We start from the raw sequence: 23,350 nt of genomic DNA on the forward strand, positions 1-23,350 counted from the left end.
TGATACCAGGTAGTGCGTGACAGAAGTGCAGGGTATCGACAGGTGTATGGTTTTAGAAAAGTAATCCCAAGGAGCCCAAGAACGCCTTTACTAGTTATTGCTGGGAATTAACAGACTAAAACTTCTCTTCCATACCCATCTGTTCAGCTGCAAAAAGCAGGTATTTTATCTCAGTGTGACACCTACCACCTGTGTACAGTTTTTGAAATAGGTTGTTAGAATGTAATGCCTACAGCCCAGGGGAGCCTGGCGCAAGTACCCTACACTCCAGGCTTTACTGCTGGCTTGTTCTAAGGGTGCCTTATAATGCCATGTCAAGTCTGCTGGTCTGTTTTGCCCTATCGTGAGTTCTTATGCTCACCATGTGACTCCTCGCTAGCCCTGTTGTGTCCCCCTGTGACTCCTTTCTAACACGCTGACTTACACTGTGCTGGTGGTATCTGGTTGATTTCTATGGCTATAATTATACCTCTGCAGCCCAAATGGAGAGGAATGGAACTGCCTTTAGTCCATAGTCCTGTATAATAGAGTACACATCTGAGAGTTTGTCAGAACTTATGTAACAGAATGCTGTTCCTCTAGGGGTTCTCTGTTCACTGCCACAGCTCCAGGCCATGTGGTCTCCAGTGGGCATTAGTTTAGTTCAGACACTTGCTCTAAGGGAAAACTGCTGGAGGCACTAAGATCAAGTAAAGAGCTGGAAAGGAAGAAAATTCTCTGTTCCAATCCAGCCAATTAAACACAAATGGTTTCTTTTGGTAAGTCACATGGAAGTCCTTGTGCCCCTCTCAGCCCACTGGAAGGTGAGTAGAAGAGTGAGGGATGGGATCTCACTGAAAAGCAGCTGCTGTCTGAGCTGAGTTTTCCTGGGTAAATTAATTATTTTTAAAAAGTGTGATTGAGCCTGAAGCACACATCAGATCCATCATCAGTGAGATGTAGCATCACAAGGAACATACAATCTAAGGGCCCTATCCAGCAAAGTGCAGAACACCGTCACTTCAGTGGAAGTTGAAGGCACTCTGCTCCATGCAGGATTGGGCCATCTAGCACAGATAATACACTATAGACACACGGGGCCTTATTCTCCACTGCATTGCTCCAGTTTCATACTAGTATAACAACAGTAACAATGATGAAGTGACGCTGGTGAAAAATAAGGAGCAATGCCGGGGTGAATGACACATGTGATGTACTGTGTGATCAGGAAATGGGTTTATCAAAAAGCAGTACGTTCTTAATACTCTTTGCTTACTACTACACTCCATACAGTAATTCCTCAAAACTTCTAATGCATTGTTTAAATCTGGTTGGTTTCTCACCATGTCTTTTGTTTGTGAGTCTCCTCTCCTGCCCCAAATTCCATCTGAGGTGTACCCAGCCCATTAATTGAAAATACCAAAGCATTCGTTTTCTGAGTACATACTTTTATTTTATATCGAGGTCTTTCCAGCATCCAAGGGAGCACTCTTCCCACTCCCCTGCCCTTTTTTGCCCTGTTCCATGACAGCTGACTGCTAACATAAGCATGTGTGTGACTATCTCCAAGGCTGCGCTGTTCCATGGATCTGAAGCTAGAAGATGTTCACTCTTACTTCCAGTGTGTAATTCTAAGTGATGGGTTCTTATCAGGGTTACCTAGTTCATCCATCCGTTGTCTATTTCTGTTCTAAAGACCAAACAGCAATAAAGTTGAAAACCATGTGGCATTTTGGACTCTTAAGTTTCAGACAAAGCATTTATGAATTATTTATGCCGAATGTGTTTTCAGTACTGTGCAGCATAAAATGGAATGAATGTGTATCCAGACCTGCCCCGAACTCTCCAAAGTGCATGCTAATAGAACGATAACCAAGCATCACTTCTGCCCTGTAAGATTTAGAAGGCAAGCACTTTTCCTTTTTGTTTCATCAGTTCTGTTCTTAATCCATGTCAGTTTGTCAACTTGAAGTTCGGCTATTAGTTTTAAAGTACAGCTTGCTGAGTGACTTTCTGTTACTTAAAGGCATCTTTAAGTGCCTTTTCCCCTGTTCAACTGGAGTTAGTGTCTGCAAATTTTACTTGTCATGCTGGCATGGAGCCATGCTAAATTATGCTTTAATTCACAATTAATAGGAAGTAGCAACTGCGCAGAGCAGCAAACCTTTCACTTAAAGTGGCCATTATACCAGATCATGATTCCACAGAATGATTAAGATATTGAAGAATAGTTAAGATATCTTTAGATTTCCAGACATTTAAAAGTGCTGGGCTTATTTAAATCTTTTTAAACCTCCCTGAAACAGCTCTTTCCACAAAGCCAGTAACACAGGACATTATATTATCGCAGCCTAGTGTTTATGGGTATCTGAATTGTGTAATCGTAACTTGTTTTTTAGTGATGTAGCTGACAGGGCAGAGATAATTAAGGGAACAGAAGGATTTGACTGCCTGATTCCACTATAAAACACTCTCAAGTCACAGCAGAAGAAATTAAACTGTTCAGCAAGAGGAAGAGTAGTGTAAAGCACCGGTCGCAGTTTGTGTTAGTTTAGGTGTTCCATTAGACTATATATAAAATATTTCATGGGGCAGGGGGAGAAACTTTCAGATGACACTTCATTTTCAATTGTGCTGGTATAAAAAGGTAAAAAGGCTGCAATACTTATGCACCCTAACGCAGAAAATTAAGACATAATAGGGAGAATCCTGGCTCCACTGAAGTCAATGTCAAAGCTCCCATTGACTTCAGTGTGGCAGGATGTCGCCCTATGTCTATTCAAGATCTGCATCCAGATCTTGTATCTCTGTATAATGAGGTCTTAAATCTTGCCCAGCTAATAACATTTCTTGCCCACAATGGTTAGACATTCAGTGAAGGCTCACAGTTCAGTGACTAAATGACCTAAGACTGCACAGATCTTCTGATGACTGTACCTGTTGAAGCAAAAAAGCTGATTTATTATTTCTGTGGCTGGCTAAGAATTTGGACTGAACTTGTGAAGAAAGGCAGAGTGTTAATCCATGTAAATGATGATTAAAGTCAATGGGTACTGCATGTGCCCAGCACCTCTGAAAATCGGGCTGTTCTTATATAGGTGCCATTAAGCAAGCACATTTGGAAAATGTTAGCTAACACTTTGTAACCTGTATGAAATCTTTTAAAATGTGATGCTGAGGTTTTTTTATTTAGCATCCTTAAAGTTGTAGGCACTGTTCAGCGAAGTAAAAGGCCATCCCTGCCCCCAAAAAGATTGGTACTCAAAAGAGAGAGAGAGGGACCATGAAAAGAGAAGCCAAAAACAAAGGAAAGGACGGGGGATGGACAAGGGTTACATGTGTAAAATCATGAGTGAACATTGGTGCTTCTGCACCTGGTCTGTCTGCTCAGTTCTTATTTTTTCTAAACATTTATTTCTTAATGGCTTAGTGAGATAGAGATTGACATGGGGGAATGACTGGTTGGGGATAAGGTTGTAAAAGCAAAACATTGGTGAGAATGAGTCTGTAAGGGTGGCAAGGAATGGAAAATGAGAGAGATAAAGAGGGGATGAAGGAATAGATGAGATGTAGAAAAGACAATGGTAGCTTAGTCTCATTTGGAACAGTGAATGGTGAAGCCCAGTATGAAAACAACTTGCTGGGGTGGTGTTTACTGCTCTTCAGACAACTTGCTAAGTACTCTATGAAGTACAAAGTAGTATTATTAAATGTTTATATTACCGTCAAGATTAGGGTCCCATTGTGCTAGGCACTGTACAAACACACGCAGTTCGTACCATGCAGAACTTTCAGTCTAAATAGACGAGAGAATGCATATGGGGAAAAGGACAACTCAAGCAGAACGATCACTGAGATGGTTGCCAAACTCCATGTAAGTCCCACTGTTTTTTGTCTGGTTTGTTTTTATGTTTGAGAATGAGGGCTGGGGTGAGCAGGAGATGGGAGGAGTTGAGTCATAGGAGCAAGGAAGTAGAAAAACAGAGAAAGGGGAGGGAGGACATGAAGGGCGATAGGGAGGAGATGCAGTGCTCTTTCCTGGTTAAGTGAAAATGACAATGGGTCGTTTGTTACACCCGGGGAAGTGGTAGCAAACACTTTCAGTAATGACAGCCAATTGGATGCTTCCTTAGGGGAACCAGTGCTGAGCACCAAGAAAAATGAGACTGACTAATCAGCTTGGACCCAGGGCAGAGGTCTTTGGGACACTCTGTTGAGCCCTTTGTCCTTTATTGCACTGATACTGTTCTGTCTGCAGTGGGCCAGGAACATACCAACACCACTCAGCCAGTTTCAGGATCAAGGTCTCTTCAACACTCCTATTGATGGGGCAAACCCTTCAGCGTGATAAATGTGCCAAGCATGGCCAGTTCGGTTAGCCAAGGGCATGACACTATTATAAAAGTCTATTTCTTCCCTCCCTACTCCATGCCTGATCCTGCAAAGAACTGTTGTCTCTGATGGGATTGTTATTGCCAGTGACCACACTGAATGTGAGCTAGTGTGTCTGTTGGAGTTGTGTGTCAGGTTTTATGGCATACAATGATGTATTCTGCTTAGATGTATCAATAGATACAAATTAGACAGGGTTTTGCAGAATGAGGTGATGGCTACAAAAAGAGCCAGTGCAATTTTGGGCTGCAAAGACATTTCATCATATAGCACAGAGCAGATTGTCCTCCTAACAGCTCTGGTTTGACCATACCTTGGGAACATTGTATTCAGTTCTGGGTGCCATGCTACCAGAAAGATATTGACGAATTAGAGGAAGCTCAGAGAAGAGCAATAAAAAATTATCACAAGGCTTGAGGGATTGATTTATGAGAAAAGATTAAAATATGTCTAGCTTGGATAAGTGATGACTTAGGATGACGGGGAGGGGACATAATATTCAAATATTTGAAGGGTGTAACACTAGAGAAGGAGATGAGTTTCTAAGTATTGCACAAGGATCTGTAACTATGAGTAATGAAGGGGTGAAGTTAAGAAAGGGAAAACTTTTGCTTCGACTTAAGCTGCCTATAAGGAAAAACTTCCTGACTGAGTGTGTGCACACCAACACACAGAAAAACACCTTTCCCCTCTCGCAAATTGAAAAGGAAAAACTCATGGAACTAACATGGTGTTTACCCCACACAACTCTGATCACTCTGCTTCTGTGTCACATCCATTCCCCGCCTCCCTTTGTCTGACTTGTCTAATTAAACTGTAAACTCTTACATATGTTTGTACAGGGAGTCCCCAATCCTGATCGGAGCCTCTAGGTGTTCTACTAACATCTACATAAATAATAACAGTCATGATAGGGTGAGATGTATTTGGCTCTGGAATGGCCTCCTAAGCAAAATAGTGAGAACCCCACTGCTCGGGGCAAATTCTAGGAAGCATACTATACGGAACCATTCTCCATGGGCAGGGAGATATCTGGATGATCTAACAGGTCTTTTCCTCCTTGAGCTTGTGTTTGTATGAATATTGCCTTAGAGAGTATCATGAAACGTATCTGATATTGTAAGCTTTCTATTATGTAGGTGTTGGTTTTACAGCACTCTGGGATGCTCTCACTAAGGACACTATGCAAATAAATTGTGTGATGTATTTTAAATAAAAGGCTCAGATCTTTTTTTAATTACATAGAAAATATTCTGAAGCCTGCTCATGTAGCTCGAGAGCTAAAATACACTGACATGTATTCGGAAAATATACAGTGGGTACCAGCACACTACACTACCAAAGCAGATGTCATGTGAAATAAATATTGCATTGTTGTCATCTTCCCGACTCCTGCAATGAATGGAGAGTCTGAGGAGTGTCTCCGACTATCCATAAGTAAAAGATACACAGTCACTCAAGAGGTTCCATAGAAACCAGCACTTTCCCTTTGCCTGCAATCCTTTTTTCACTGCCTTGGCCTTTCAGTCCATAGACTAAAATCATACATGTGCTTGTCTCCTATTTCAGAATCCTGGGAGTCAGCAGACAGGGATGCCTGGGGATCTCAGAGCCTACCTTGTTTCTAATTTGTTTAAATCCCTGAAGTTTTAACATCCTGCTTTCACATTTGTTTTTCCCATTGTTGTTTGCATGGTTCTCCAGCCATTGATTCAAACCCAAATGGCAAGCTCCCCTAAAGCTGCTCTTGTCCTCTTTCAATATGTCTTCACTGCTGAGTTTTCTGGGTTCTTACTTACATGGTGTCCCTGACTCTTCCATCCACACACACACAAATATCTCAGCGAGTCAGTGATGGGCTCAACCCCAGGTTAGCTGGCCTGGCTTTGGGATGGGGGGACAGTTTAAGCCTGAGCTCTGCTTTCACTCAGGCTGGTAACCTGCACTTTTTGCAGTGAGGACACGGGCTAAACCACTCAGGTTCTGATAGTCCTCCAATGCCTTCCACAATTCCCCCATGTGCCCAAAAAGACAGAAGCTCTCCCACAATCCACTGGGAAAGAATCACAGAGTGATTCAGCTGACAGCAGCCCAAAGAACCATCAGATAGGCCCCCCAGAAGACTAGTGACATCCATGAGGGCATGCCAGACCAGTAACTCAGGTAAGGCTTTGTAATGTGGTGGCTTGCACCCCAGCTAGGCTAACTTGGTGATCAGACCACGGTGCCAATCATCTGGGCTGACTCTGCAGTGAAGATATATGCCCTAGCTGCCATCACCTCTGACAGTAGGGTTAGTGAGTAGATGCTTGGACTGTTGAACATCTGTATCTATTCTTTTTCCCACCAAGGAGGTGGCTTTTGTTTGCCCTTGTCATAAACATACAGCTAAGGGTAGCATAAAATCCCTCCTTTACCTGTAAAGGGTTAATCAGTTCCATTAACCTAGTTGGCACCTGAGCAGAAGGACCAATGGGGAAAGAAGATACTTTCAAATCTGGGGGGAAAGGATTTTGTTTGTGCTCTTTGTTGTTCTCTCCAAGACAAAGAGAGAGACCAAGCAAGTAATGCAGCTCCTACTGAATGATACATGTAAAATTACAGAAATAGTAAGTAATAGCAAGGAAATGCGTTAGAGTATCTTTTGTTTTAGCTTGTGAGTTTTCCCTATGCTAAGCGGCAGGTTTATTCCTGTTTTTTGCAACTTTAAAGTTTTGCCTAGAGGGGAATCCTCTGTGTTTTAAATCTTATTACCCTGTAAAATTACCTTCCATCCTGATTTTACAGAGGTGATTCTTTTACTTTTTTTTCTTTATAATAGTTCCGTTTTTAAGAATCTGATTGGGGTTTTTAGTGTCCTAAAAACCAAGGGTCTGGTCTGTGCTCACTTACTCTGAAGCCTCCCCAGGAAAGGGGGTGAAGGGGCTTGGGGGGATATTTTGGGGAAACAGGAACTCCAAGTGGTCCTTTTCCTAAATCGTTGTCTAACTCACTTGGTGGTGGCAGCGATACCGTTCCAAGGACAAGGAAGAATTTGTGCCTTGGGGAAGTTTTTAACCTAAGCTGGTAGAAATAAGCTTAGGGGGTCTTTCATATGGGTCGCCACATCTGTACTCTAGAGTTCAGAGTGGGGAGGGAACCCTGAAAGCCCTCCTATGTTAAATTATTTCTGTGAGGCTTCGGGAACTGATATTTGCTGTATAACATTAGGCATTTTTAGTTAAACTGTTTAAACTTTAGTTTCCCTTTCTGTGAAATGGACCCATCACCTTCCCGGAGTATTAGTAACTGTAGTTAATGTTTGTAAAGTGCTTGGAGATGGATAGTGCTTAGAAGTACAAAGCAGTAGTATAATATTGTGCCTCCAGGTTTCAAAACCTACTCTAATCCAAAGGCAATTCATGTAACGTTAGTAAATCACTTGGAGGTTTGTGTGAAGAATTCAAGTAGAAATATGAAAATAAACTTTTTATATCATTGGATACATGCAGTTAAATAAAAGTAAACCTGTACAGCCACTAATCTCTGAAGCCATATTGCTGGTGTGCTTTGTTGAAATGTCATCACCTTGTAGAGAAGTCTCTGTGTGTTTTCTAGACATTTATAGTCAAAGAATAAATTTTCAGGGACTGTAAATGAAAAGATATCTCTGAACATGATGATCAAATAATATGTGACACTGCTTGTTTAAGGAAATATACATATATCTCACTGCCAGAGTGTTTATGACTCTAATAAATCTAGTTATTTTGCCGAGTAGGGAAATTTTTACAGACTCCGGCAAATATCAAATTTTTGGGGGATTGTGCTGTTTTCTGCAGACAGGAGCAAATGATTTTATTAGTTAAACTGTACAGTGCAATACAAAAACATAATACAGCTAAATGTGTACTTTATATATTGTACTGTGTGCATGAAATATTACATATTTTACTGGCTATGGGTGACAGTAACACATTCAAAATGCAATGTCATATTCCATAATCTAAAAGTATTTAATGTTTCAGCCAATCAGAGTGGAAGGATGCAGCACAGTTACAACTCCATAACTTCTGGGGTTTTTTTCTTCCTCCAATACACAGTTTCCTGCATTCATATTGGATCTGGGTGTCAATTTTGCATAACCATGGTGTTTGTCAGTAACTCCATAGTGTGTAATTCCCTGTACTCTGATTGGACAGCAGCTTTGATTAGCGAGAATGTAAAAATCTGTATAATCACTGCGTAGTGATTTCTCAGACTCTGTACCGTGAATGTACAAACCTATTGTTCCCAGACCAGCAATCCCGTTTGGGTCCATTTCAGCTGTGCAAATCCCAGATTGTTCCTGCTGATTCACTTGTGAAGCACAAAGCAAAATAAAACACTCTCCCAGTGTTCTGGCTATGAAAGTCTAGCAGACCAGTAAGGAGGGAGAGGGGTTGGCTGAGGGGAGTGGAGGTGATGGGGTGGTTGTACTTCCCTTTTGACACTCAGTCAGAGTATTTTATTTTTGGAGTATTTTCTTCTTTCATTTAAAATTTGAACATTTAATTTACAATGTTAAGAATCATATTAATTTATTGAAAAAAGAAAAGGAGGACTTGTGGCACCTTAGAGACTAACAAATTTATTTGAGCATAAGCTTTCGTGAGCTACAGTTCACTTCATCAGATGCATGCAGTGGATGCATACAGTGGAATGCTGTAGTTCACGAAAGCTCATGCTCAAATAAATGTGTTCGTCTCTAAGGTGCCACAAGTCCTCCTTTTCTTTTTGCAAATACAGACTAACACGGCTGCTACTCTGAAACCTGTCATTAATTTATTGTTATTTCTTGTCACCTCAGTGATGGGCTAAGAAACTCCTCCACCTTTGGTGGTTATAAACTCCCCCAGACCCTTAATATTTAATTAAAACCCAAAACGTAAGACGAAAGGGTTGGGTAAAATTTTCAAAAGTGGCTACGCAATTCACGTGCCTTCGTTGCTTAGGTGCTTTTGAAGTTTTACCCTTTGTCTTTAATGTGCAGAGCTGATAAACTGTGCAGGCACTGGAGTGTCCATTATAAACTCTATCGCACAGACTCCACTCGTGTCTATGTCAGAGTTCACCTACAGCTGGCCTCTTTTTTAGGTCTTTTCTTCCTGCTGCTTAGAGCCCTGCACACCAGTCCTGTGCGCGCGCTCTCCTGCATAGAGTTCGTGGAGCTTATAATAATCTCAGGCTTCCAGTGGTTAAGAGATTTGTTGAGAAGAAATTATGGCCTGGTTTTCAGAAGTGTTGAGCCCTTGCAACTCCCACTGACTCCCATTTCTCTGAAAACCAGGCCCCAAACAACTAAAGATTGAGGACAACAAAAAATAAAACTAGGTCTGTGCTGTAGTTATCGGTCATAATAAACAATTTTTAAGTTTTTACACTGAGCAGAGTGTTGTGAACAGAGAAGGGAAACACTAGAATAACTTTCCAAAAGTGAAAAAGCACTATTTTTTCCAGACCCATGGTCCTTATCTGCTGGTCTGATCAATGTAACACTTTCTCAGCAAATTCTCCTCTAGCATGATGAAATACGCACATTTTTAGTCTGACAGAGATTAGGGGTGGAAAAATGTCCACGGGGAAGTGTCGAAATCAGGCTGAGAATGGAGACTGTTCTACTCACATGACTCCATAACACAGTCAGTCAGTCGGCTTCCAAAAGAAGGTGATTGTGGCAAATAAGTAGCTTGAGTTCATGCTAACTTTAAAAGGGCAATGAGAAGCCTTGCAAGTCTGACTGCTGCCCTCTGCCCCAAATTTTTCTTTCTTTCTATGCGGGGGAGGGGAAGGGAGGAGGAGAGAAACCCCATAGAAAACTCTGTGCAAAAAACTAACACTGATGCAGCACTTTGGTTGCTCAGTCAAACACCCAGAAGTCGGAAAATTCCAGGTTAAGGCTACTAAGGCACTGCGGCCCTTTCATGTTGCATGTGTGAATTTTTTCCCATTGTTACATGGCAACTGTAAAGCTACTGTTTTCTATTAATTTGCTCCACAAGAATGTGCAGCTTTGGCAAGTGAAGACAGCAGGAGCAACTTGAATGGCTGAAATTTCCTGAGTTTTGAGCACTCCATTCTGCAGCTGTTGACATCATGGAATCACAGAAATGTAGGACTGGAAGGGATCTCAACAGATCGTCTGATCCAGTCCCCTGCACTGAGGCAGGACTAAGTATTATCTAGACCAACCCTGACAGGTGTTTGTCTAACCTGCTCTTAAAAACCTCCAATGATGGAGATTCCACAACCTCCCTAGGCAATTTGTTTCAGAGCTTAATTACCTTTAAAGTTACAAAGTTTTTCCTAATGTCTAATCTAAATCTTTCTTGCTGCAATTTAAGCCCATTACTTCTTGTCCTGTCCTCAGTGGCTAAGGAGAAGAATTTCTTTCCCTCTTCTTTATGGCAACCTTTTATGTACTTGAAGACGGGGACCATCAGTTTTCTCTTCTCCAGACTAACCAAACCCAGTTTTTTCAATCTTTCCTTCTAGCTCATGTTTTCTAGACCTTTAATCATTTTTGTTGCTCTCTGGACTTTCTCCAGTTTGTCCACATCTTTCCTGAAGTGTGGTGCCCAGAACAGGACACAATACTCCAGTTGAGGTTTTATCAGGTGCTGAGCAGAATGGAAGAAATACTTCTCGTGTGTTGCTTATAACATTCTTGCTAATACGCTCCAGAGTGATGTTCGCTTGTTTTGCAAGTTATATTGTTGAATCATATTTAGTTTATGATCCACTTATAACCCCCGATCCTTTTCTGCAGTAGTCCTTCCTAGACAGCCATTTCCCATTTTGTATGTGTACAATTGGTTTCTCCTTCCCAAGTGTAATACTTTGCATTTGTCCTTATTGAATTTCCTCCTGTTTATTTCAGATCATTTCTCCAGTTTGTCAAGGTCATTTTGAATTCTAATCCTGTCCTCCAAAGCGCTTGCAGCCCCTCCTAGCTTGGTATCATTTGCAGACTTTATAAGTGTACTCTCTATGCCATTATCCAAATCACTTATGAAGATATTAAATAGAATCAGACCCAGGACAGATCCATGCAGGACCCCACCCGATATGCCCTTCCAGCTTGATTGTGAACCACTGGGAATTACTCTCTAAGTACACATTTCCAAACACTCTGCGCCCACCTTACAGTAGTGTCGTGCAAGTCTGCAGTACAATATGAATAGTAATGAACCCTATTTGTATTTTTTTAACCAGGGAAACACATGCTTTCTTTAGAAGAAGGTATATTTCAGGGTCTGAACATGTTGGCAGTGTCTCTTTAAATATTCGGATACCAATAAATGTTGAGAAAATTGCCTTTGTGAGGTTCAAGACATGCTGGATCAACTCCCTTGCCTCCAGCCAGATGCTGTCTGATGTCACCTAGACAAATCAGAGCAAACTATTTTCATGGGATTAAACACTAAATACCTGCAAGGAGCATTCTCTTGATCAGATAATGCTCCGTTAGCAGAGTTTGTTCGCTTTATTGCATATATAGCTGTGGTGTCAAATAGACTGATTTACAATGCCTGGTCTTTTAAATAATCTTTGCTATTTGCTGCTCTTGTAATCTGCCAAATCATTTAGCCTTCCCGATAGCAGAAATGCTGTAAAAGTTAGATAAACTTGCAGAAGAAATTAGCTCCAAGGTGTTCATTGCAAACACACTTGCTGGTTTGTCGTCTCTCCCCATCCCCCAACCTAATCTGTGATTGAATGTGGCTGCTGGAGAAATTGAAATTTTATGATCGAGCCGCAGGCAGGGAGATAAGTATTTGTATGTTAGGCTAGATTAATCTAGTAGGGAGTTTTAGGTGTGGCTAATGAAACCAGTGTGTGTGAGAGCTGGGTTTCTTTTTTGGTGCAGGGATTGTATATGTATGTGTCTGATCCAAGCATTCCACATGTGAAAAGCTCATCTCTGTAAAGTTGTGGGACCAGCTTTTAAGATGGGAGTTTGGGTATTCGTCTTGAGATGCCTCAGAGGGGTTCAATTTTCAGAGGGCTGATGCTCAGCACTTAGAGAAAATCAAGCCCCCTTTAAAGCCTCTCAAGTTGGACACTCAAAATCATCATTAACTTCTGAAAGTCTTGGCCAAGATACTTATTATATGTCATCGTAGAGAAGGATTAGCCATTCAAATGGTCAAGTTCAATAGAATTCTGTCTTGTTTATTTTATTTGAACTGCTTATCTGTGGCTCTGTTGGCTGATTTGAACAGACAAACTACAAAGGGACCTGGAAAGGCTGCAAACGCAGACAGGAAATTCACAAAAAATGCAAGCTAGTACATCTAGGGGGAAAGAATGTAATCTCAGTTAGAGGGAATAATGGAGTTGCAATGCAGTAGTGGTGAGCCAGATTGACCTAGGAGTGATAGTGGACAGCAAATTGGAGGGAACAATAACGATTGAAGGAGCTGAAAGAATTGACTTACCAGCGCAACAAAAGTTTGAAAGAACTACAGTGGTTGTCATTAGAATCCACAATTGGCCATGGTGACTCCAATTAATTCCTCGGGTTAAACAAGCACTTTGATATCTCAGATACCACTGTGGGGGTAATTGGGTAAAGGTTAACTCTTTGACAGTCGCTTGGTGTACCCTGTGCACAGTTACAACTTGGCTGAGAAGTAACTGAGGTTAGGTTAGGCAGCATAGTCTTGTGGTTTAGAGCAGGGAGACCTAGTCAGGAGACCTCTGACATGCTACTACTGTATTTGATGAACTTGGGCAGGTCACTTAGCTTATCTATGCCTCAGGGTCCCATCTGTAAAATTCCCCATGTGGTATGTTGCAAGAGGGACCTAATTCTGCAGCAAGGCCCCTAGGTTTCTGGAGCAGACTGGAAGAGCTTGCAGTAGCTTCATTTATATTTGAAAGTGGATGTTAATATTGGATCAAATACAGTGACGAATAATGCAACCCAGTGCCATAGTATCCGTGTTGTTTGTTTGGATATTAAATTCCATTTATTGTGTGCTCTCTTCCCACATTTTCAGTCTTCAGCATGCAAGAGGCCTTTGTGCACATTGTAGACGGTGGTGGTGGACAGCTGGAGGTTCTGACCACTGGCATGGCATGGGAGATGAGTGAGCACAAGCATGTCGGGGCTATTTCTGCTAAAATGATCAGTGGTGAAATACCTAGCTGTTGACGTGTAAATTCTCTCCCTTAGTTTTTAGAGTTGACACTCCATTGAGGACAGAGACACTTCGTACCTTACGGCACTGTTGTTTCAGACTAGTTGCATGCTCTGGAAGGCATCATTGTTTGATTACGCTAGATTTATATTTTAAGGGATTTCTCCCCCCTCCCTCCCCCCCCCGTCCTAATGATGAGAAACATAATTTAGAAGGAATCAAGGTTAGGCTCAGGGTCGCAGTTCAAGAGCAAGGGGTGAATCCTGTGGCAAATTCCACAAGTATGAAATACACTGGGCCCATCTAATGTCTTACCTTTGTGAAGTGCTCTGAGTGCCTGAAAGGGGAATTTATTATTTGTAATTGTATGCATCACTATTTGAATAGTGTAAACACCAGGGGGGAAAGGTATTACTTAGGCTGGAATAGGGAACCATAACTAGATGGAACTGAGGGAGAGGGATGCTTAGGCAGGAAATCAGGCAAACTTCCTCAGAGAGATTTCCTAAACTGGGGAATGGCCTCCCATGGGAAGTGTTAGAAGCTGTATTGCTTGAAACATTTGAAACTGGACACACAATAAGAGTAGAAAATATATTGTCCTGCACTGGCATGTAGATCAGGTCTGATCCTGTGTGAATATTAATCGGAAGGCTCTGTCTAGAGCCGTCGTTCTTAACCTGGGGTGCACGCACCCCCTGGGCGGGGCAAGATGCCCTTTCTGCAGGTGTGAGACATGCCAGATGTTCTGAGAAGGTAAATCATAGAAAACACAAACACAGGCACATAAGTACAGCTACTTTGTTTCATCAAACCTATGTATTTATTAACATTATACATTTTTTTAGCGATCACTGTAATATACAAACAAAAAATATATCTAGGTTTAAAGAACTGACCTAGTTCAACGATTTTTGATAAGGGGTGCGAGAACATATTTTGAGAACCAAAGGGGTGCAGGCTGCAGTAAAGGTTAAGAACCACTGGTCTAGAGTAATTGCTAGTACTCTGTGTACAATGTTACTGCATGTGTAGGCTTGTAACCTCCTCCACATCTGTACTGAACACTTAAAGGACAGCTTGAGTAATGTTTAGCATCTTTGCCTTCTGTCTTGATGCCTGAACTGTTGATTTTGTGTTACTTTGTCTGGATTATAGTCCTTCAGTTACACATAGATTTCATATATTGCATAGAGATTTATAAGAAGCACGTGTGTTTTGTATCACGAAGGATAAAGATGCCTGCTGTTTTCAAATCCCTAGGAACCTAAATCAAGGGCAGAGCCTATTCAGGCAAGTGCAGCATGTTTGAGTCACTTGTTGAACTGTCATGCCTGTGAGGAGTTCTCTCCTGAATCTCTGAGCTGTAAATGAGGCGCTGTCCAATTCAATAGGAAACCTGGCGAGACTAACAAATTAAAAGAAAGTACTGTACTTGCAAAATAAAGTGGCCACTAAAGCTTTGCCTCTCCTTTACTGCCTCCACATTGGAGCTCACCTTAGCTACAGTGGCAATGCCGTGATCCCTTCTGTCACGATCGTTACACAGGTTTCGCTCTAGTCAGGATGACGGAGTTAGGAATGTTCCTTCCAAATTGTGTTTGATGCCGTGGTGTTTAATAGGTCTGCATTTTCATGGTGTTTTCCTCCAGATATGAGGCCTCCCTCATTGAGTTGGTTGAAGCAATGAGTCCAGTCGCTGCCCCGGGACACCACTATGGAGAGTCTTACGACTGGAAGAAACCCCATGCCCCTCGGAATGGGAGCCCCAGAAAACCTGCATGGTGCCAAGCCCCTCGTGGCACCCGAAACGAAGCGGAGGAGCTTGAGGAGAGCCGGATCCTGGAGGATATTTTCTTCATTTGACGAGGTTCATTACTCTGCAGCCCCTCTGTAGGATTTTTAGGACCTTGTTCCTGTTTCTGCTCTGGATTTGTTTATTGCAGTATCACTTTTAAATTATTTGGTTGACAAGTGATTGTCTCCCTCCTCGCCAAGGAGTTAGTACAGTAGCTTCCTCTTTCACTTAGAATTTAGTAATCATGCTGTGAGAACAACGTTTTTGTTTTTTTTTGGACAGTCCAATCAGAAGGTGTTAGTAAATTTTGAGCAAACTTTTCTTGTGCCAAGCAATTATTCTGAAATATAATTAAATCCACAACATTTTGGAGTCGATTGAAGCCATAGCTTAGCCAGCCCTCATATGAGAAGTATATTTCATTATCGATTTTTTTAGCGATAAAGCAGTTTGCAAGAGCTGCAGAACACACAAGAACCACTGCATTTCAATTAGATTATTTCTAATTAAAAAGCAGCCTGTTTAAAACCTAACAATGTTACAAAGGTACAAGCACTTGAATATTATTTCCAATGATTCTGTGATCTACCATTGCCTTCGGCATTCTGATATTTACTGTGCTGAGATTTTAGGGAGCATATACTCAGCTCAGCTGTATAATGTCTAATAACATTAATGGATGTTGCAGGGTTAATGCACTGTGCATCTGTTTGAAAATAGTCTTCCTTAAATCAGTACTATTTGACATAGTGTATATGCTGGGAACCCTATTGCCAACTCCTTAAATATCTCATACAACCAGGAAATGTACAGGTCCAAACCGTATTTGATGTGCTCTTCAAAATGAGAGATATAGGAGTTATAGAGTAAGAACAGTCTTAAGGCATTTTCACTAACTTGCACTATTTTGATACCATTTCCAGATTCCATTGTAAATAAGATAAATCCATAATTATTTCTCATAGCAGCTCGTAATGCACGTTTCCCTGCCGGCTTTAATTATTAATGCTCTATCTATTTCAGTTTATTTAAACGCACTCCCATCTACTTCATGCACTTGGTTATGTAAAGAAATGTGCAGAATTGGTAAAAATGACTGCAGATTACAGGATGAATGGACATTTTCTGCACGATGCAGTGTTCATATTTTATTGGAACATTGTAGCCACTGGCATGTGTTCCTAGAAATATGAAGCTAAAACATTCCTTTCACGCAATAAAAGTGCAGCTAGAGAAAGTCAGAATCACAGCAGTACAGACAAGTTCTAGGCTGTTTGTTTCCAACCACTGGTATATAGACCAGTACTGCTTTTTCAGTCTTTTGTGACTGGTCCTCCAGGCTCCTGCTCCATACCTCCATGGTGGTGAGCCCCTGGACTTGTCCCTGATGCACTGCTGTTGTCTGCCTCCCATGGACTTGTGCATGTACCAGTACCACCCTGTCCCTCAGCGGAGCTGGCAAGGCTTGGCGATGAGGCCTAAGCTATTTCTCTGGCTCGCACGTGCACACCATACAGTGTATGGAACGGGTATTGATTGAGACCGAGATTTGAGGAGTTGAAACCTTGTAACTGATTATTTTTAAAGGCATTTCTGGGAATTATGGGGTGGGCATCCCTTCTCTTGAGGAGCCCCAACTGTTAAACTACCTAGGCTGGATGGCAGCAGGTTAGCTTTTGCAGTGTCCTGGGGCAGAGGGAATGCTGTGAAGGCCAACAGCAGCACAGGCCTCCTATAGTGAGGAGCTAAACAGGGTGCTGGAGGGGGAAATACCACAGCCTACATTATTCCAGACCATTTTTTCTGATCTAATGTTGTTTACAAATTAATTGATGTCCTTTTATTGCATCACAGCTGAATTTTAAAAGCTGGTTGGAAAAGTACAAGGACAGAAGAGATAAGAGCAGTTTTCCTGCACCGGTGAGCCTGGTGAGAAACTGTCCCCATAGACATCTGTTTCTCTCCAGCCCTTCCTGTGGAGAGTTATGGTCTCTAACAGTATCCTGCCATGACATGTATCTGCTCCTTGAATCCACTGGGGGACAAGCTTTGTCTAGAGTATTCTGTCCTAAGGGCCCGCAGACCTGGCAAGTGACCCATCACCGGACTGGCTGGGGGAGTCTCTCTCCACCACCCTTTATGTTTCTGCTCCTTGGGCACAGGGGATCAAGTTTAACATAGTTTGCTTTGGCGTTAGAAAGAAAGGGAAAAATTCAGGAGAGGCAGCTGGTATTTGGAGGAAACCAGGAGGGAATAGACAACAGGACATGGGTTTGGATTTTTTTTAAAGGCTTCTCTGGGTCTAGACCAAATGCGAGCCTTCAGTTTCTGGTCTAGGTCTAGACCAGACACCTTCAATTTCTGTTCTTCTCCAGATTGACTGTAACTGTAATTGCCATTTTTAACAAACACTAACAGATTTTAAAACAGCAAAAATAACATTTGAAAGGTGCCTTTGCATACACATTCTGGAACTCTGCATGGGAGTATTATGCTCTTCAGTGCTTCATGGGTGCCAATATTTAGCCACGCTCTGATTTTTAATTATCCTTTTTGTCCGTTAATTATTTTAACTCTGATGGTGTTTTTGTCTTGAATCTGTATTTTGGTAATAATTGTACTCTAAATGGACATTGTCAAGGTTTTGGGCCTCAAACATGACCATCTCTTCATCCGTAGGAGCTATACGTGAAGCATGTTTTGCATGTTGCAGCAAAGAATTCTGAAATGAAGAGGTTTTAAATTATCTTGTTAGGAAAGATCTCCACATTCTAATTATCCCATAAACATGAACCAGGAGAGGCTACTAATTGCTATTAATTTGATAGATCCTATAAAAACAAACCTTCTCCAGTCAGCTCTATTGCTGTAGTTATCAGCAGTAGACTAGGACTAGTGGTTAGCAGTCAATGCAAGCAAATATATTTTGCCACAAGGCACTACAAAATTAAAGTTATTAAAACATTTATAGCCTTGGAAGAAAATCAATTGTTGTCAAATAGAAAAGGACAAAATCAGTAGTTGGGATGGAGAGGGGAATTATTTTCCATTTGCGAAAACAATAGAGGAAATGCAAAAATTAAACTAGCAAAAGCAATCACATGACAGTGTCCTTTTAAGTTTAAACTCCTATATTAGCCCCCACTGGGGAAATACTCCAGTCCTAGATTTTGTCCAGAGTCTCCCAGATAATATGCTTCAACATCACATAAGGCTGTGTCTTACAGGAAGCTTGTGAGGTAACACATCTCCTACTAAGGTTACTCTCCATGCCTTGACTTTGTGTTTCTACCTGAATGGCTTGTATTTCCAACACCTGCTGTGTTTATGTGGTCATCTCTCTTGCACAAACAGAGGATCTGTAAACAATCATGCATTCTTTCTACTTCCTAGCCCCTCTGGTTCTACCTGGTGAATCCTGTCCTAAACCCAAGCATATATTTATATATCTGTGTGAGGTCTTAATTTAATAAATTATCTGCTTTTTTTTTTTCATTTTCTCTTTCAGAGCTTCATTTATTGCATTATCTTTTCCTTTGTTTTGTCCAGCATGGGTATAGCAATAGACCCTTATAGAGAGACAGGACTCTCCATTGTTAGATATTTTGGTCACCATCAACACCATTAATGATGAGGTGCTGTCTACTTATCTGCGGGACCTAAAAGCGTGGGCAAGTCGCAGTAGGGGAGCTTGGTTCACTTTTTCTTTCAGAGATTCCAGAAAAGGATAAAGTGCCCCACAGTTCTTCCCCAAGAGCTCTTGTTTTTGTATTGTCCCACAGGGGCACCCTCTTCAATGTGTTTGTGACATCACTGGGGGAAGGCTGTGGATTGAAATGTTGGCAGTATGCTGATAACCTAGCTCTGTCTCTCCTCAGCAAGCCCTGATGCCATTGTCTTCCTGCTGTCCTACTATGTAGTGAGGTTAGGTACCTATAAAATAGCTGGTTTAGGCTTACCCAAGCATAAAGCCTCTGTCATGGGATTGAATTTGGGACCTTCATCTCCAAATTCACAGCCCTCTGGCACTAGAGCTAAAGAATAACTCCATTAGCTGATAGTAGCATAAGATTTATCCGACATATGGGCCAGCCATTAGAGGTGGGACACAACATGCAGAGCCAGTGTGTTACACCAAGGAAGGTGGAGGTGATGCTTACTGGCAGGGGGCAGTGAAAATGCCCTCAATCAAAGAGCTTTGTTTATGGATTGTCAGTTGTCACTCGATCTCTGGGTCCTGCTAGGCTCATCTCTGCTTCTACAGTCCCAGAGAGGACCAGTGGCCAGAAACGTCGTCAGCTGGCCTATCTGTTGCATCCTGTCCTCTGTGTTGCAAAGGCAGTCCATGCCTTTGTCACTTCAAGGAAAGAAGACTGTATGCTCTACCTTGGGCTGCCCAGGAAGTGCAGCTATGCAGAAATTGTTGGTCAGCCGTCTAAGTAGGAAGGACCCATGAGAGCACTTCACACAGAATACTCTGACCTACAATAAAAATTCCCTATCCTCTTACAAGACAACCTCCAGCTGTTGGTCAGTATTTACACAACCCTAAATGGTATATGATTTAGCTGTCTTGGCAAGCCCTCTTCCCTTATAACGTACTAACTTCTGAGGACACTGCTTTACAGTCCTCAGGTATGAGCACAAAGTGTTTGACAGTTGTGGTTTCAGTAGATAGCTCTTAGCTATGGATGTCCCTCCCTGATCTGTTGGAACCTGATCCTGGCAGGTTGCAATGCAAGGCTATTTAGGCTTTTTCCCGACTCTGTTGGATCCCCTCTAGCAAGTGGCTCTTGGCTGACTGTCCCTCTGCCCCATCCCACATACTAGTAGGGGCTAGCATCCCCCCAAGACAATGATATCAGATGGGAGGAGAGTATTGATGTAAATTTGGGGAGGCTGTTAAATAAGCTACAAAAATGCACCAAGATAATAGTGCTGGGAGCTTTTAGAAATACATCTAGGAGTAGATAATTCCCATAGCATCCTGACAGGCTTGACAAGCGGAGCACACACAGCAGGACTAAAATACAACCACTTCTGGGGTGTAGATCAGCAACTTAGCAATAATTGGCTCTGTACAACAGTGACAGGAGGGGAAATGTTGGCTATGAATATCAGGGCAATCCCGTGATCTTGTGGAAAGCGCCATGAAGTTTTTAATATCCACATAGATGAGATACTTTTTAAGGTCTTATCCTGAAGAAGTCTCACATGGTTTACTGCATGGAGCTCAATGTGTCTTCTTCAGAAGGAGTAGCAGCAAAGCTGTATCTCCCATCTTTTGAACCCATGGCTCCGGTGGGGATCTAGGTATTTTAAACCTGATACTTGGACAGCAATGCCATCCCTTCTGGTGAAGTTAGCTATGGATCATATTGAGATCATGGGCCATAAATAGGCATTTCCTTTGATTGAGAGAACAGAAACCAAGTATACTGCTGTATTCTTTCTCCTCTACTCAATAGCGTCCAACTAATTATTATTAATTTGTATCACCATCGTGCCTAGGAGTCCCAGTCCAGGACCCCATTGTGCTTGGTGCCGTACAAACACGGAACAACAAGACAGATGCTGTCCCAAAGAGCTCACAATCTGTGTCTAGGACAAGAGGAGACAAATGGATACAGACGACTGATGGGGGAGTGCAACGGAACAATGAGACAATATTGGTCTGCATACCAGGCAGCGGTCTCATCACATCAACAGCCTAACCATTGGCAAGTTTTCTGTGGGCATTATGGAAAAGTAGAGTTTAGAGGGCTTTGAGGAAGGATGATGAATTAATTTTACAGATGTTTACGGGGCACTCCTCCCAAGCATGAGGAGCTGCTGGAGAGAAAAAACGCAGAAAGAAGGTATGCCTGTAGTTAATAGAAGGGCATGAATATCAAGGAGGGAGAGGAATTATTTAGAGTGGCATGAAATTGGCCCACAATCCCACAGCACGGTCACCATTCTGTTGCGAGTGGACCCAGCCTGTGGTCCTACGTGCTTCCAACCTAGTTGGGTCTGGGCAAAGTCTACTCACTGTTTCTAGCTCTGAGACTCTAGAGAACACTGCTGGGCTCAGACCTCTCGCCTGAGCTCTTCCTTGGGATGTGGGACTTTACCATCCAGCCAACTTAGACCTGAAAACAGTGTCTGAGACCCTCGCAGCCTCACAGTTGTTTACGTACGCTCTCCTCACAGCTCCGCCTACACAGTGTCCCCCCTGGGCTCCTAGTTTAACTCCTTTGGGGACAATGTGGTAGGATAGCAAGAAACACAGGCTCAACAAAAGGATTTTCTTAACCGTAGTAACTTAACTCAGAGTCCTGAGGTCTTTGCAGGGGGATGACCATTGCCTCATGTAAAAAGGACATGGAGGATGAACCCTGCCCGACCTGAAACGCTGACAAACTACGGGCTCATAAGAAGGCGTGAGCTTGACCCATGGGACGGCCCAGGGACACTCAGAGCTTGACCCAGGGGCACCTCAGGATCATTCAAAGTCAATGGCCCCCAGATGTACTCTGGCAGGGCAGCTGTCTGTAATGCAGCACAATAGGCTGCCCTAGGCCAAGTCCAGACGCGTGCTATCACAGTGCTGATATTCCCAGGCATAGCACAACATAGAATTCATAATTTGATACAGGCAGTTTAAGGGAGCAGCATTTAGCATGGAGACTGGGGGTATGTCATATGATGGGGCTTCAAGCAGTTTCTAACAGTGAGGTGGTAACGGACACTGTTATACAGTCCACTGCTGCTTCACTGTTAGGAACTGCTTCAAGCCCCATCATATGGCCTACTTAAAACTAGGTCAGATAAAGTATTAGAGAAGATCTATCTGGACTGATTCTGCACTGCCCCAGGGGTTGGAGGAGTGGGGATGGGCTGCGTAGGACCTAAGAGGTCCTGTAGGCTGGGGTTTGCAAAAGAATCTATGGGAATTAAGTGCCTAATTCCCTTTGACCCCCCTTGGAAGATATTAGTCTTAATCGCTCAGTTTGCAGCACACTGTTAGGCCCCATGTATCTTGAACCTGGATCCGTGGTGGTCCTGGGCACCATCACACTCCTATCCTGCACCCAATAGCTCACAGACACCAGCTGGGACTGAGGTCCATAAAGCCCAACTCAGGGCAGAACACCTATCCCTGCACTCTGGGAGCGCTCCAAGGCTCCTTATTGGGTCATACCCCCAATTTAAGCCAGAGGAGGAAACAGGAAGTTGTCTGTACAACCAGGCTTCACCCTGCCATGGACCACTGGTCAGGTTCCTTCTAATCCTGCCCTCCTGGCATCCTCACTTGGCCTGAACCTTGGTAACTGTTTCCTGTCCTCTGGTTCCATCACCCAAGCCTGACCTCCTGGTATCCTGACATGGCCTGACTTTTGATAACTAACTCTTGATCCTTGTATGACAGTCTGTACTCCTATGTTCACTCCTTTTACAAGACTGTGATAAATTTTGTACAAAGTATACTTTGTGAGGTATCATTTGAAAACTCATAATTTGCTCATCGTTATTGTCCTGGTAAAATATATGTGGCAACATTGTATGGAAAGTTATAAGATTCTCCTGTATAACATTACTGAGACATTTCCAAGTTTAAAAAAGCAGATACAAACCAGTTCCTCAAAGACAAAGGGGAACCTGTTGCCTGAGCCAGGTGTCAGGAAAATCAAATGGACCATCACCTGGTTATGGTCAGGTGGTTAAGTGGCAATTCTTCAGCAGGAAAAAGGGTGTGAGCAAGAAATCTAAATTTTGGCAAAGAAACAGCTGGAGGTTCCTGTCCCCCTGGACCTTCTGTCTCCAGAACCTCAGCTAGACATGGTTTTTAAAGAAAAAAGAAAACTATAAGAAAAGGGAACAGAAGCCCCTAAAAGATCTCTCCTTTCATCTCTACTCACGGCATCAGCAACACTTGAAGGACAAAGGAAACATCATTTATACTGGGGAGGGATCCTGGCAGAAAGGAATTCAGCCAGTCAGACTGCTAAAACGTGTGGGGGGAGAGACTTGTTCT

At 42.5% G+C, this 23,350-nt stretch overlaps 1 protein-coding gene across 8 annotated transcripts in view; it reads left to right on the plus strand.

Annotated features, from left to right (window-relative positions):
- The window catches only part of KIAA1328 (KIAA1328 ortholog), a 285,325-nt gene that overhangs the window by 247,129 nt on the left and 14,846 nt on the right, over positions 1–23,350 (plus strand). For 3 of the 8 annotated variants that reach the window (XM_073343412.1, XM_073343416.1, XM_073343418.1), the window contains one exon: positions 15,188–18,828. The exons of 1 other annotated variant lie outside the window; for it this stretch is intronic. In XM_073343412.1, the coding sequence (XP_073199513.1) occupies positions 15,188–15,401 (214 nt within the window). In that variant the 3' untranslated portion in view covers positions 15,402–18,828. 4 more of the 8 variants (XR_012158833.1, XM_073343413.1, XM_073343414.1 and 1 more) reach the window with 4 other exon arrangements.

This window comes from Lepidochelys kempii, chromosome 5 (genome assembly GCF_965140265.1).
Source record: "Lepidochelys kempii isolate rLepKem1 chromosome 5, rLepKem1.hap2, whole genome shotgun sequence".
NCBI lineage: Eukaryota > Metazoa > Chordata > Testudines > Cheloniidae > Lepidochelys > Lepidochelys kempii.